Genomic DNA, 16,863 nt, shown 5'->3' on the forward strand with positions numbered 1-16,863 from the left:
CAAAAGCATCAATCTATCCATCTTTCTACACCAAAGTATGCTACCTACCCCTTTAAACAGCAATAGACACAAATTAAACCCGACGGGATGTAATATTTTATTGCCAAGGTCTCTTGGCTTTATTCCTCGGAAACACAGAACCCTGTATGTCGGACTACAGCAGTTATGAAACACTGCAACTAGTCTCTTCTTGAATACTGATCAGCATTCACTCTTGTGAGAGGAAAGGTAACCTTTTCACTTATTATGGATTAGATCAAACAAAAACAGCACATCAGTTACTCATTGTTTCATTAGGGATTGAAATGCAATTATGTAACCTACGATGCTAAACATTACTGGCTTACGATCAAAATTCTGAGCTGCAGTATAAAAGCATAGCCTTGAATACAAGCTAAAATGACATCCATTATTTCCAGCTATTCGGCCAGGGTTTGCCCCTCTAAGCATAAAAAACAAAATGTTAAATGCTATGTGTCTCACAAAAGCTTGGTCACATCCTCATCTCTTTAGAATGCTGTGAGGGATAGAACCATAAAATTGACCAGTCATCCATGACTCACAACAAGACAATGCACCACAGGCTTGGCTGACTGGCACAGTACGATTGGATTTTTTTTTCTCTCTCAACTCCTCCACATACCCAAGAAATACAGCTTAAATTCAAGGTGACTTTGACAGTGCAGGCAAAATCATGCCACAATGTCATATTCATAGTAATGGCAACACATTTTCCCCCAAAATAGCACAGTACAATAAAAGTGCAGACAACACCATCATGATGACATACATTGAAGTTCACTATTATATGGAGGTTCTCTTACCCTACACACAGACATCTGGTTAGTGGTTAGAGTTCCCGTCTTGTCAGAGCAGATGACCGATGTACAACCTAATGTTTCAACAGATGGCAAGCTTCTGACAATAGCATTTTTCTTGGCCATTCTTCTAGTACCCAGAGCCAAACAAGTGGTAATAACCGCAGGCAAGCCTTCAGGAATAGCAGCAACAGCAAGGGCAACTGCAATTTTGAAGTAGTAGATGGCTCCTCTGATCCAAGAGCCTCCATGAACCGGATCATTAAAGTGTCCAATATTGATCATCCAGACAGCAATACAAATTAGAGAGATAACTTTGGAGAGTTGTTCCCCAAATTCATCCAACTTCTGCTGCAATGGAGTCCTCTCTTGCTCAGTTGCTACCATTTCATCTCGAATCTTCCCAATTTCAGTGTTGACTCCTGTTGCTATAACTACTCCAATTGCTTTGCCAGCAGCAATATTTGTACCCTAAGAAAAAAAAAAAAAAATAAATCACAAAAAGGTGCAGTAAATGGGGTGATTGACTAAAAAAAAAAAATAAAAAAATAAGAACACTTTGCACGAGAAGTAGTTTAGAGGTTCAGGTTTATCTACCGAGGACAACATCTGAATGTACTTACAGAAAAGAGCATGTTCTTTTTGTCCTGATTAACAGCACGTGGATCAGGGACAGGGTCAGTGTGTTTGATAACCGACACAGACTCACCTAGAACACAAGGGAAGATTTTCATTTACCCAAAGAAATTATTAATACAAGATTTTTTCCACAAACGCTAGTATCTTATTTATTAGTCTGTATATTTTTTCTATTACATTCCATTCACACCTGGGCGCTTAAGGCTGCATTCACACTTCAGCGTAGCGTTTTTTTTTACAGCGATTTTTTCAGGCGTTTTTGGAGGCAGGCATTGACATCTATCAAAAACGCTGGTAATCAGCCCAAAAAGAAGCTCGTGTACTTTTTTCAGCTACAGGCGTTTGGCAAAACGCTCAGATGTAAACAGGGGCCATTTAAATGAATGGGGTTTTACTTGTTGGGCATTTTGGAACGTTCTTTTTGAGCGTTTTTGGAGCTGAAAAACGCTCAAAAACACCCAGGTGTGAATGGAGCCTTATAGCTCAAAGCTCCAAAACACTCAAAATAAAAAACAAAAATCTCATGGTTTATTTTTTCCTGTTCACATCTGAGCAGTGTGACTTGAAGCTCAAAAGGTACACAAGTGTCAAGCATTACAACAGACTTAAATAGGAGTGCTAGAAAAAACATGCAGAAGTGCCCACGACACTTTTTTCGTCTAGGAACTAGCTTTCCATTCGCGAAAAAAAAATAATCAAAGAAATGTTCAAGCAGATACATCTGTACAAAGGCACAAAGAAAAAAAAAAAAAAAAAAAAAAAAAAAAAAAAAAAAAAAAAGGTAAACTACCAAAATGTTTGCCTCAAGTGTGACCGCTACCTTATGGGGTTGATTTAGTAAAACTAAAGAGTGCAAAATCTGTATCATGGTTCCTTCCTATAAATTCATAAATTAAGCTATTTGAACTAAGGCTTTAACCAAACATCAGCACAACGCTACCCTATCAAATTCCCAGTTGATATATAGATAGGTAAATAGCCAAGTCCATAGCCAAATCAAAATACAGCATCACAGTATGATACAATGAACATAAAAAAATAAACTGCATCATATATCATTGCATACAATAAATGTGCGACAAATATTAACTTCAACACCAGGCACCCTTCCTGCCCAGGCCAATTTTCAGCTTTCAGTGCTGTCGCACTTTGAAGGACGATTGCACAGTCATTTAACAGTGACAAAAAAAAAAAAAAAAAAAGTTTTTTTCTTAATTAATGTTAAACAATTTTGCAAATAAGAAATTTTTTCTTCACTGATGAGGCTGCATGACGTTCACCAATGTTGCCACACTGATATGCTGCACTGCTGATGCCCTGTCAGATTTGCCGGTTATTGGCTCTCTTTTCCTCACACAGACTGCGTGTGAGGATAGGAATTGTAATAACCAGCAAGTCTGTTTACATGTGACCAGTTGTGTTTGGACACAGGTGATCACATGGTAAAGCTCCTGCTGCGATTGCCCCTTTACGGTGATCCGTGATCAGCTGTGTCCAAAGGGTTCCGCAGTCACAGCGCGCACCCAATTCAATGCCAATGGATGTCCTCCCAGAACTGGAAGCTTGTGCTGTAGCCATTATTTGCCTTTAGCTAGGGCGGGAAAAGGGTAATATATACACAAACATCGGGAATACAAATTTCACATAAAACACTCATGAAACAACCAAAGTAAATAAGTCCTAATCCAAGAATATGATCAGTACACTTCTATAAATTTGCACACTCAAAAGGTGTTCACTCTTTGGGGAGTTCTACTCTAAACTGCTCACTTTTACAAACTGACCTCTACATGAATTAGGTCCATCTGGCATGTATTTCCCAAATTGAGAGTAAAGGGAAAAGTAAGTCTCCTTTACAGTGATCCAGCACTAACAGTGCTCCTCGCCTGATCACCTCAGCATTATATATATATATATAAATAAATAAAAGTAATGCTCATAGTGCTCACTGATCGGTTTTGTTGTCTAACAGTTAAAAACGCTCACAAAGCTTGTGAAGAGATAGCGCATATACTGTGTAGATGTAATTCACCCAGTCACATCACAAGACAATGCAATCACAGAAAACACTCCTCTGGCTAGCAAAGTGTGATGATGTCATCAAGGTCGGGCTCTATCCCTTTAGGCGTATCTTCCAATAGCAGAACTTCTTCGGAAGGTGGGAGCCTAACTGCATCAGCGGGTTTTAAAGCTCCTCCAAATTAATTTTTACATCATGCTGTGTGAACTGGAGGAGTGTGTTCTGTGAGCAGTTTCTCCGCATTATCCTGTAATGGGTCTGGACTGGACAGATTACATGTATATACAGATTACATGTATATATATATGTGCCATTTCTACACAAGCTTTGTATTAACTTTTTTTTTTTTAAATATAAAACCATTTAGTGAGCACCAAGTTATTTTTTCTATATTGATTTGATAATGCTGAGCTCTAACAGGAGCACTGTTAGAGCTGGATTGCTGTAAAAAGGAGACATAATTGGCAGTTTACTCCTACGTGGGGGATTCATGCCAATCAAACCTCATGGTTAGCAGTTTGAACTGTGTGAAGAGTGAACACCACCTTTAAATGTGAAATTTAAAGCACACAGACCAAATTATTGGATTGGGACTTCACTATTTGTTATTTCATCAGTGTTTTGTGTGATTTTTTTCCATGTTTGTGTATATGAAAAATTGTTTTGTTACACGGATATATGATAAAATATATATTATTTTTTAAGGTTATGGTTGTTGGCAATCATTTAGTGTATATATATATATATATATATATATATATATATATATATATATATATATATATATATATATATATATATATATATATATATATAGATAGAACTGATTTATAACAGAGCAGAACTACATTGGTTTTTGGTTTAAGGTAGAGCGATGAAGTGTCAGAAAGCTCCCACTGGGGGGGGGGGGGGGGGGGGAATTCTCATTCATTGCACGTTTGGGTTATTTTCATATGTAAACTTAGGGCTCTTTCACACGGGCGGTCCGATCAGATCCGCCTGTCAGTTTTTTAAGCGGATCTGATCGGATCCTCCATGCAACTCTATGGGGCAGCGGATGTCAGCGGAGACACCTCCGCTGACACCCGTATCCGATCTGTCCATGAAATCTGGACGGATGGAAACCCTATTTTTCCATCCGTTCAGGTATCGGATGAGAGCGGACAGGTGGTCCGCTCTCATCCGATCCCCCATAGAGAACAGCCATAGAGAGCAGCGGGGGCTGTGACACCTCCCTCTCCGCACTGCAAGCGGAGACGGAGCTGTCATCCGCCGGCTCAGCGGGGATGGCGGATCGATCCCCGCTGAGCAGCACAGATCCACCTACGGAGGCGGACCGTGTGAAAGAGCCCTAAGGGACATATGTAATCTTGGGGAAGAAAATCTTGGGGAAGAAAAAAAACAAACAAACCACACACAACATTCCACAAACCCCTCATCCTACATACCAGTTAGGATTGACTGATCCACTCTTAAAGTTGTAGACTTGATAGAAGTTAATCTTATGTCTGCCGGGACTTTATCACCAACTGAATAGAGGGGGAGAAAAAAAAAATTTAAGAAATTTAAACAGAAATTTGAATTGCATTTTCAAAAAATTCCCAACACATACTTACAAAAATACTTTTGCCCACTGAGGAAAATAGCTTTGATATATTAAGCAAGCAATCTCCACCTACAGGGGAAATTGATACTACCGTAGGAACAAAAAAGTAAAAGGCCAGTCCGCTAGAAGGTATAACCCCTCTTGCCTTACACCTGTTCAATTATAGCAAGTAGACCAAAGAGGAAGGATAGCATATGTGGAGAAGGAGCAGTGTTCCTCAATGAGAAAAAGATTTTACAGCGAGTACAAAGCCAGATTTCTCTATCGTCTATTGACGGAACACAGTTTTTATTATAAGGATTATAACAACCAAGAGACAGCCATAAGACAGTCCAAAACAGAGGCACAGACACCTCAAAACACAGGTGAATCAACCCAAAAAAAAAAAAAAAAAATCTCAGTTAAACTAGCATCCTGAGGAGGCAGATATATTGACCATGTAGAATTTCATGAAGAAATTCCCAGAATGGAAAAAATGCATCTATTAGATTTCAGAATTGTAAATAGGTTTGAATGAAAACCTAACCATCAGTTGCAGTAAAGGACACTTAAAATAAAAACATTTGTCCAATGCCAGGGAGACACAGTAATAAGCAAAGCAAGGAATCAAGTCGAAGGATGAAGGTAAAATGTAAAGAAATATCCAGAAAGCAGCATCTATTCCCCCTCAATGGTGTCAAGCTGCTACAGATGTTTATGTGCAATATCCGCAGGTATATAAAAGGGTTCCATACAGAAAGAAAGCAGTTTTGGCCATTCACACAAATGGGTCAGAGATGGGGACAAAAAACTGCTGCAGTTCTGCTCCTGATCATTTAGATATACTGCTCTGACCTAAATAGCAGCATGCTGTGCAACTGGAACACAGATTGGTAGTCCCTGGACAGTTTTAGAAAGATCACAGTAAAGGATCTGGAAAAACCTGTATATGTTGGCTAAATGGAGAGCCTTCCAAGATTTTATTATATCCAGCAGGAATCAACCAGTAGCTCAACAGCTGAAAAACTTCCAACTCAAGTGAAAAGTAAAGCAGAGAGGAAGGGGACATCCATTCACCCAAGAACGGGAAGTGTAACTTGGCAGGTATGAGCTGTGCTCCTATAGACAGTGTAACTCTTACTGCTTATTATCAAAGCTGTGTCCCTCAAGATATTGGAATTAAAAGATTTGATTCTTAAAAAAAAAAACAACAAATTTTACGTACAAATGAAATATCTATGTAAAATGGCTTAGTAAAAAGGTCCATCTACTCAACCATAAGATCTGATTAAAAATAAAGCAGCATTAGGTTTCAAACATATTTTTTTCTTCACGTAAATTGCCTGTACCACTCACAGGGGTCACAGTTGCTCCCCTACTAAAGGAGGGCACCATCTTTCTTTGGGCAATATCTAGGCCAGCATTTACTTGCCAGAATAAAGCAAGGTACACAATTTCTGCATGTACTTTGCTCTACTCAACAGAAGCCAATTGAACAACAACCAGCTTCTGGCTAATGGCCATTTTCTGGCGGGGGGGGGTCAGGCAATATCCTTGCATCACACATCGTTGTGTTGTTGCAGGGCTCGATCAGGTTTTTTTTCCCCGTTCAACATACTGGGGGTTGAATGAAAATAAAAAAAAAAAAAAATCACAAACAAAGCAAAAAAGAAAACCTCTGTATACCCTGTGTAAGAGGCTGACTCAAGAGGTTACAATCCTGTAAATTCTGGTACCTGTGCAGTCCCTGGCTGTGTTCACAAGTGCCTGACAAATCTGTTCCTACAACAACCTTGCTGCAGTTTATTTACTAGGGGAGAGGAGCATTGGTGAAACTTCCTCCTGCTTGTAGCATTATCAATAGTATCATCTTAACCTAGGGAAAGGCACTTTACTGGAGCTCAGGGACTGATTTTTAAGGATTAAAAAAAAAGCACTATTTTAAAGACCATTTTGATACCGTTGCAACATGGAAGAAAAGAATTTATGCAGAAATGTGAAATTAAAGTGTAACCCCCCCTCCCCAAATCTGCTGAGGGGAAAAACAATCCCTATCATCTGAACTATTTTCACTGCAAATATATAGGCAAATATTTTTGAGTGTGCAAGGCATGGTTCACACTGCTGCAGTGTTCCGACACGCGTCAATGTGCGTTAAGTTAAGGAAGCCCAATCATTTGGAAGGGCTGACTAACCCTAATAAAAAAAAAGTATGAATATTTTTTTGTAATGCAGGTGTACCACAAAAAGGACAGAAGTGCATTACCATGAGGTGGTGCTTTGCAATGCATTACCATGAGTGGTGGTGCTTTGCAATGCAAGTCTGTTTGCAAGATGCGATTAAGAATGAAAAACACACCACAGCACGCCAATGCATGTTTGAGTCCTAACCTGCACATTACCGCAGAGCAACAATTTGAATCTAGCCTTATGCTTTACTCTAGAAAGGTCTGCTTTTCTTAAATGAAATTGGAAGTTTAGACTTAACTAGAAAACATACAATTTCCGGGAAAATTGTGTGACGTGTTCTTGCCACCACCGGTAGTCTCCAGCTGGAGTGGGCGGAGTAACTGTGTGTGGAAGTGGCGTGTGGGGTGGGGTGAGGGGTGTGTGTTTTGTGAGGTGTGTGTGTTGTGTGGGGTGAGGTGTGTGTGTTTTGTGGGATGGGGTGAGGTGTGTGTGTTTTGTGGGATGGGGTGAGGTGTGTGTGTGTGTTTTGTGGGATGAGGTGAGGAGTGTGTGTTGTGTGTGTTTTGTGGGATGAGGTGAGGAGTGTGTGTTTTGTGGGATGAGGTGAGGAGTGTGTGTTTTGTGGGATGAGGTGAGGAGTGTGTGTTTTGTGTGGTGTGTGTGTTTTGTGGGATGAGGTGAGGAGTGTGTGTTGTGTGTGTTGTGTGTGGTGAGGTGTGTTGTGTGTGGTGAGGTGTGTGTGTGTTGTGTGTGGTGAGGTGTGTGTGTGTGTTGTGTGGGGTGAGGTGTGTGTGTGTGTGTGTTGTGTGGGGTGAGGTGTGTGTGTGTTGTGTGGGGTGTGTGTGTGTGTTGTGTGGGGTGTGTGTGTGTGTTGTGTGGGGTGTGTGTGTGTTGTGTGGGGTGTGTGTGTGTGTGTGTGTGTGTCGGGTGGCAGCAGTTAAGAAATTTTGGCAGTTGGAAACGGTGTAGTTTTGAACATTCCGCCATTCATTCTTATGGAGCCAATTTTGCCACAAAAATGATATTTCACAAACCATTCAGAGAAACCTTCCAAAAAGTAATAGCAACGCGATCGGGAACGATCCGCTTGTTTCAGTATATTACTTGTCTATGTAGTGTAAAAACTGTGGAAGAAGTTATCCCAAAGGCTTTCACTATAATAAGAATAATCTTGTGAAAGAGTAAGTGGACTTGCCATAGGAAAGAACACTTAATTATTGCTACTCAAGCAGTGTTGCAGGAAAACCAGTAATGTCTATTCAAATAAAAGTATTGCAGGATATGTTACTTGTGGATCACTGCAGACTTCTGGGAGAAGCAGAAGCAGTAGTCCAAGCACAAAAGCAGGAAGTAAAAATTTCTCACAATCTGCTGCTGTTCACATGCAGTGTACAGAAACTCTCTAAAATTTCATTTTTGTATCTACCTTTTCGTTTCAACCCATAGCCAAAATATGCTCACAGAAGAATACTATGAACTTTAAATTAAAGCATGGCAGGCATACAACTCTAATTGTAAAAATATATATATTTTTTTTATATCTACATATATCTATACAGTGCCTTGAAAAAGTATTCATGCCCATTAAAATTTTTCACATTTTGTTATAAAGTCCCACTAAAATACATTTACGTTTTGTGTAAGACCAACACAAATTGGCACATAATTGTGAAGTGGAAGGAAAATGATAAATGGTTTTCAACATTTTTTTTCACCAATATATGTGAAAAGTGTGGCGTGCATTTGTCAATACCTTTGTAGAACCACCTCTCACTGCAATTACAGCGGCACATCATTTTGGGGATGTCTCTACCAGCTTTGCACATCTATAGAGTGACATTTGTGCCCATTCTTCTTTGCAAAATAGCTCAAGCTCTGTCAGATTGGATGAAGAGCAATTTTCAAGTCTTGCCACAGATTCTCAATGGGATTTAGGTCTGGACTTTGACTTGGCCATTCCAACACATGAATATGTTTTGATCTAAACTATTCAATTGTAGCTCTGGCTGTATGTTTAGGGTCGTTGTCCTGCTGGAAGGTGAACCTTCACCCCAGTGCCAAGTCTTTTGCAGACTCCAACATGTTTTTTTAACAAGATTGCCCTGTATTTGGCTCCATCTATCTTACCATCAACTCTGACCAGCTTTCCTGTCCCTGCTGAAGGAAAGCATCCCCACAAAATCATGCTGTCACCACCATGTTTCACAGTGGGGATGGTATGTTCAGGGTTATGTGCACAGTTCGTTCTCTGGCACACATAGCGTTTTGCCTTTAGGCCAAAAAGTTCAATTTTGGTCTCATCTGATCAGAGCACCTTCTTCCACACGTTGCAAACAGGACTTCTTATGGATTTCTTTCAACAATGGCTTTCTTCTTGCCACTCTTCCATAAAAAACAGATTTGTGGAATGCATGACTAAAAGAAAGGTGTCCTGTGGACAGTTTCCCCCACCTGAGCTGTGGATCTCTTCAGTAGTTACCATGGGCCTCTTGGCTGTTTCTCTGATGAATGCTCCCTTTGCCCGGCCTGTCAGTTTAGGTGGATGGCCATGTCTTGGTAGGTTTGCAGTTGTGTCATACGCTTTCCATTTTCAGAACAGTGCCCCTTGAGATGTTCAAAGCTTGGGATATTTTTTATAACCTAACCCTGCTTTAAAACTTTTCCGCAACGTTATCCCTGACCCATCTGATGTGTTCCTTGGCCTTCATGATGTGGTTTGAGGGATTCACAAAACCGCTGTATTTATACTGAGCTTAAATTATACACAGGAGAATTATGTTTACTAATTAGGAGACTTCTGAAGGCAATTGGTTCCACTAAAATGTGAGAGTTAGGGTCCTTTCACACGGCCGCTCCGTGTGTCAGCAAATCATCCCATCCGTTTGTGGATGATTTGCGGACATAATGTAAGTGAATGGCATTGCGGATGTCAGCGGAATACCATCCGCTGACATCCGATTTTCCTCCTTTCAGTTCTGTTCCGTTTTTTCGAATGGAACAGAACCCTATTTTTTCATCCGTGTAAAAAACGGAAAGGAAGGAAAATCGGATGTCAGTGGTGTCATCCGCTGACATCCGCAATGCCATATACTTACATTATGTCCGCATATCATCCGCAAACGGATGGGATGATATGCGGGCACACGGAGCGGATGACACAAATGTCATCCGCTCCGTGAAAAAAAAAAAAAAAGTCCTGCAGCGGAGTTCCACCCATTTTTAATAGGTTGGAATACATAGATCTATGTAATCCCCTTTAAAACGGCTTTTACCAATGGAAACTTTTTTTTTTGCTAGTAAATACCTTAATTTCTGCTTTATACTTCCTCTCCTCACTTCCGGGTCCGATCGGCGATGACGTCATTCGGCGATTCGCAGTGTCTGCTGGGATGTATTCTATTCCAGAAATCTCGCAGTAGCCGAGCTGTAGTGAGCCGTGCCTGCCCCGCCTCCGCCCCGCCTCCTCTCATTAAGTTGTATTGTATGAATGTATTAAGGCAGTTCTCTGCCCCGCCTCCTCTCATTGAATTGTATTCATACAATACAACTCAGAGAGGAGGCGGGGCAGAGAACGGCCTTAATACATTCATACAATACAACTTAATGAGAGGAGGCGGGGCGAAGGCGGGGCAGAGAACGGCCTTAATACATTCATACAATACAACTTAATGAGAGGAGGCGGGGCAGGCACGGCTCACTACAGCTCAGCTACTGCGAGATTTCTGGAATAGAATACATCCCAGCAGACACTGCGAATCGCCGAATGACGTCATCGCCGATCGGACCCGGAAGTGAGGAGAGGAGGAATAAAGCAGAAATTAAGGTATTTACTAGCAAAAAAAAAAAAAAGTTTCCATTGGTAAAAGCCATTTTAAAAAAGGGGATTACATAGATCTAAAGTTCCAAAAAATGGGTGGAACTCCACTTTAAGCAGCGGAGCGGCCGTGTGAAAGGACCCTAAGGGATTATCAGAGTAAAAGGGGCTGAATATAAATGCACACCACACCTTTGGGATTTGTAAAAAATATGTCTTTCCTTTCATTTCTAAACTTTAAACTGAAAGGGTTGTTTTACAAGGTGAGGGTTTACTAACACTTTAAATAAATTGCTCAAGAATCCAAGACTTTACTCGGCACCAGTTTTGAACCAGTCTAAATTTTGTATTAAATGCATGCATCTATAAAAGAAAAAAACAAAAATAAAAAAAGCCCATGTACACACATCAGCAAAAAAAACAAAACAAAAACGAAAAACAAACACTGTATGAGAGAGATAAAATGACCCCACAATAAAAGCTAACTTCTCTACACCGTGTCCCTGTAGTACAAGCAGTCTCTAGAGGGAGCCCTTATGCAATTACAAGTAATAGGTTGTTTTGAGGTTTGCATTCTTAAACACCTGCAGTAATTCTTTCCAGGTTATACCCATAAAGTACCCATAATTTAGTGGCCCATGTGTATCAATAATTGGCAAAACAAGTGTCTTGAAGGATGATGAGATTTACGATTTGCCAATAAAAGGAGAAAAACCTTGCCAATACTTACCTTTGTTTTTCCTTTAGCTCCATGAATATCTATAAATCAAAAACCCACTAGTAAATATTTAAATAAAAAAAAAGCTTGTAACAAAGGCCCATTATATTTGACTAAACTGAACTGGACACCATTTCTGTAAAGCAGAGAGCAAAAATATAAACTTGCTGATTCAAGATTTGCAATGCAGCTTTCATGAGCAGCCAGCGACCCCACAGCTTAATTAGTTGAGCGTTTCTCAGTTCTGGTCTTCACTAACGCTACATTCCCAGATTTACATTTCAGGTGCCCAACCTTGCAATACCCTTATAAACAAATCTATAAATTAGGATATTTTGCTGCACACACCCAGGTTCCTCTTGATAACCACCACACATGAAAGTTTTCACTTACAGGCCTGTTCACATCTGGCGATTTGGGATTGTGGGCAGAAAACCATGCGATTCCAAATCGCACTGCAAAATTGGAAAAAGCACCGTGTGTGTTTGGGTGCCATTTATTTTTAATGGCACCTAAACATATAAATTGTGCAGCAAACTGAATCATGCAAAGCTTGTCGCCCAGAAGAAGCGCCTGCTCCTTTTTCGGACGACAAGCTTCGCGCAATGCAATTTATCGCATGACAATCACAGCCAAACCGCAACGTGTCTAGCTGCCATTGAAGATGAACACGTGGTGCATTTTGCCACTATTGCAGTGTGATTTGGAATCCCAGGCAGAACCCCATTGATTCCAAATCGCCACATGTGAACGGGACCTCAGTGAAGTGAGAAGATGAGAGTTCAGTGTGATCATGCATCCTTGCCAATCCCATCAGGATATATTTTACCCATAACTAGGACAGTCAACCAACAAGTCACACAAGGTCATTACCAAAATATGCCTAATTATTGCAAGCAATGCATATAGATACCCCATCACTTGCAAGAGTCTATTTGGGTGACCTCTATGGCACAGTATCAATAAAATAGGCTATGCCCTACAGCCAATAAATATTCTACTTCTCAAATCTTTCATTGCCTTTTTATATAGGAGGTGATGGTTTCGTTTCCAACCCGATTCCCTCCCCCCCCCCCCTTTAGGGCTAGTTCACACTACATGCAGTCCAGTGAGTCTTTTTCTGCATCAAAACACATGGATAGTAGGTTATATTAGCACTGAACTGTACTCTAGCATGGTAAGGCTAATAAAAAAAAATATTGGTGGGTGTACAGCTGGAAAAGGAATAAAAAAAAAAGGAATAATTTGCATTGCTCCACCAACTATACTATAATATGGAATAAACACTCCCATTTTAAGGTTTTACTGTACTTCACACTGGTTCAGAGGAGATCTTTTTGGTTCCATTTCATCACCCCACCAATAACTGTCTCACTATATTTTTGTAATTTCTAAATACCTAGGAGGCCCACATTAGAATAGATGCTCAAAAACAAGGTTTCATTTTCCCCATTTGTAAAAGAAATAAATGAAAATATTATTAAAAAATAATTAAAAACCCACCCTGTAATTCCTACATTTGGTCAAACTACAGACTGGCATCTTGAAAGTGTAACGGAATACAATAGGCTCACTAGGGTCAGTAAGGAGAAAATGTTGTGTATGTGCTCGATTAGTTAAAACACAAAACTTCCTAGTTTTACTGTGAAATTTGGAAGGTTTCAAATTTCTAAATTAGCTTTAAAGTTTAAATTAAAAACAAAATTATTTTTTTTTGTTTGTTTTAGATAGAGTGGAGAGGGACTAAAACACCTGTTGAGTTTTTATAGTGGTTTGTGCCCTCATTTCACCCTCTGTGTCCTGTCTACCGTTACGTGAAAAGTGAAAGTTAACGAAAAGCCTAATTTTGAGAGATCGCCAGAACCTGAAAGGATGTGAAACCTTCCAATGGGGACACTAATTTTGGTGACCCTGGAGACAACCCAGGCTTCATTCACCTTGGAGGGATTTTCTCTCATACAGCGGGTAAAATAAGTATTGGAACACGTCACCATTTTTCTAGGTAAATCCATTTCTAAGGTGCTATTGACATGAAATTTTCACTAGGTCAGTAGCAACCCATGCAATCAACACAAAGAAACCATAACAAATAAGTTCAGGAATTACATTATGAGTAATAAAATGGAATGACACAGAAAAAAAAAAAAAAAAAAAAAAAAAAAAAAAAAAAAAAGTGTAAACACGTGAAGAAAGGGAGGTGCAAAAAAGGCATGGAAAACAAAGACACCAGCTGGAATATATCAGTAATTAGAAAGCAATCCTGAAATATTTGGAAGACTCTCGAGAATCCCTGCTCACAGCCCTTTCTTTAATTGAACGGTACGGACGGTTCTCCGGTTTTCAGATAAACTGGGATAAGTCACAAATTCTCCCGCTTGACGAGAGCCCGCAGGCGATCGCCCCCGCAAACCCGGCCCTGCAGTGTGTATCCCGCATTAAGTACTTAGGGATTCAGGTGACAGCTAGCTCAGCAGATTATGTCCCAGATAACGTTCAACCCTTGTTCCCTCTGCTTAAGGCCAAAATTCAAGTATGGTCCAAATTACCTCTGGGAGTGATGGGTAGGGTCAATTTAATTAAAATGATTCTTCTCCCCAAAATTCTCTATGTTGTATGGCATTCTCCTATATATCTGCCACTCAGGCTGTTTAAGCAGATGGAATCACTCCTCAAGACCTTTGTTTGGGGTGCTAACCGGCACAAGATCTCCTGGCGCAAACTCAAAAATCCTACAAATCTAGGGGGGTTGGCCCTGCCGGATTTTAATCTGTACTATCTGGCAGCTCAGTTGTCCCAGTTCTTTCACATTGATAAAACGGATAGAGAACGCTTCTTGACCCTGCTCTGCCCTGGGTGGGCTCATCCCCTCGGGGACCCCCTCCTAGTTATCCTTAGGGGCGTCAGGGGCTCGCCGGAGCCCCAGATCTCTCCTATATCACTATTGTCGGATCTGGGAGGTGGTAGCGTCCAGGCTTCGGTGCCCTCCGTTCCACACACTCACCCCTCTGTGGCATAATAGTACATTGCGTGAGTTCCTCTCCATCCCTGACCTGTCGATATGGAGCGGGAGGGGTATTCTCCTCCTTAGCCATATCTCCACGACCACTGGTCTGCGGTCTTACGAGACCCTGCAGGGCCAGTTTGCGCTCCAGGGCCCCATGCACTACAGATACTTACAGCTCTCCCATGCTTATAGATCTCAATTCCCTGACGGTCCTCCTGAGATAGAATCGGTCACCACCCTTGAGATTGTTAAAAGTACAGAACCCAGTCACCTCATTTCCATGTTCTACTCTGAGCTCCACACACCTTCCTCGACCACTTTAGCTTATGCACTTAAGACCCGCTGGGAGCGCAATGTGGGGGCCATGGAGGATGAGGAATGGGAGGATGCCCTGGAGACGTGCCGCAGAGTGTCGCCCGCTCAGACTGTCCAAATATCACCCTGACTTGGTCCCCTCTTGTCCTATGCGCGCAGACCCTGATGCTTCCTTCTTTCACCTATTGTGGAGCTGTCCCCAACTACAGACTCTATGGCAACAGGTAGTCACATTTCTGCACGACAAAATGGGGTCTCCTCTACAGCTCTCCCCTAAGGAGTGTCTCCTGGGGGTCTATCCGGATGGAGAGATGCCCAAATCCACTGTCATATTTCTTCAGGAAACTTTGTTTATAGCGCGTAAATTGATAGCCAGGCGGTGGATGAGACCTACTCCTCCTACTCTAGGATTGTGGATTAAGGAAATTAATAGTGTCATCCCATTTCATAAACTTTTATATAAACATAGGGGGTGCCCCCAGAAGTTCAACAAGATTTGGGACAAGTGGGTGCAGTGCCCTGATACAGCTCAGTAGTGCAGTGGGTAACTATTTTATGCTGACCGCCCCAATTGACCTAATATTGTCTGCTCGAGTGTTGGGCCGAAAGAAAGTGACTGATTACTGCCTTATTTTTACTATGTCTGTTCTGTTTCTAAGTGTTAATCACTGTGTATATTTGTATATTTTTTTGTACTTCTGTGTGTTATGAATCTGATCGAAGTTTCAATGCACGGTCCATTTTTGTATTGTACCAAAAGTTTCAATAAACCTCACTGTTTTAAAAAAAAAAAAAAAAAAGAAAGCAATCCTGAAAAGAAAAAAGAAGAAAGAAGAAAGAAGAAAGAAGAAAGAAGAAGGCGTCTCATTACCAAAGGTGTCACACAAGAAACATCTGATGAGTAAAATCAAAGAGTTCTCTCAAGACCTTCGCAACCTTATTGCTGCAAAAAATACTGATGGCATTGGTTATAGAAGGATTTCTAAAACTTCTGAAAGTTCCAGTGAGCACTGCTAGGGGCCATAACCTGGAAGTGGAAAGAACATAATTTCACCATAAACCAGCCACAGCCAGGTGCTCCTCGCAAGATTTCTGACAGAGCAGTAATAAGCATTATCAGAAGAGTTGTCAAAGAGCCATGGACCACTTGTGGAGTAATGCACTCAACCACCATGGCCTGTATATACACATTACGCAAGACTCCATTACTGAAGAAAAAGCATGTTGAAGGTAATTTAAAGTTTGCTGCATAACATTTAGACAAGCCTGTGAAATACTTCCTGGGAGAATATAGTCTGGCCAGATCAGACCAAAACAGAACTCCTTGGATGCCATAATACACACCATGTTTGTAGTTCAAATGGCACTGCACATCAGCCAAAAACACCATTCCAACAGCGAAGTTTGGAGGTGGGAACATCAGTGTGGGGCTGTTTTATAGGGTACTGGAAAACTTCATATCATTGAAGGAAGGATGAATAGAAAAACGTACCAAGACATTGATAAAAATCTGCTGCCATCTACTAGGATGATCAAGATGAAACAAGGGTGGATATTTTGGCAAGACAATGATCCCAAAACACAAAGCCAAGGAAACTACAGGAAAGAAAGAAAAGAAAAGAAAGAAAAAGCTGCTAAAACGGCCCAGCCAATCACCTGACTTGAATCCAATAGAAAATCTATAGAAAAAACTAAACGCCCCTCAACTGCTAATCTTTTTGCTGTAGAGGCAGCGGTTGGGGGTGTACACGTACCACCAC

At 40.9% G+C, this 16,863-nt stretch overlaps 1 protein-coding gene across 3 annotated transcripts in view; it reads right to left on the reverse strand.

Moving 5' to 3' along the window:
• Nucleotides 1–16,863, reverse strand: part of ATP2A2 (ATPase sarcoplasmic/endoplasmic reticulum Ca2+ transporting 2) — a gene marked incomplete at its 5' end in the record, with an annotated part of 103,207 nt that overhangs the window by 68,161 nt on the left and 18,183 nt on the right. For all 3 annotated transcript variants that reach the window (XR_014225914.1, XM_082272349.1, XM_082272348.1), the window contains 3 exons: nucleotides 825–1,289; nucleotides 1,442–1,527; nucleotides 4,926–5,006. Coding sequence is in view for 2 of the 3 variants with exons in the window: in XM_082272349.1 (XP_082128475.1) it covers nucleotides 825–1,289; nucleotides 1,442–1,527; nucleotides 4,926–5,006 (632 nt within the window). The remainder of the gene's footprint in view (nucleotides 1–824; nucleotides 1,290–1,441; nucleotides 1,528–4,925; nucleotides 5,007–16,863) is intronic.

The sequence above is a fragment of the Pelophylax lessonae genome (genome assembly GCF_965119305.1).
Source record: "Pelophylax lessonae genome assembly, chromosome: 1".
In the NCBI taxonomy this organism is placed as follows: Eukaryota; Metazoa; Chordata; class Amphibia; order Anura; family Ranidae; genus Pelophylax; species Pelophylax lessonae.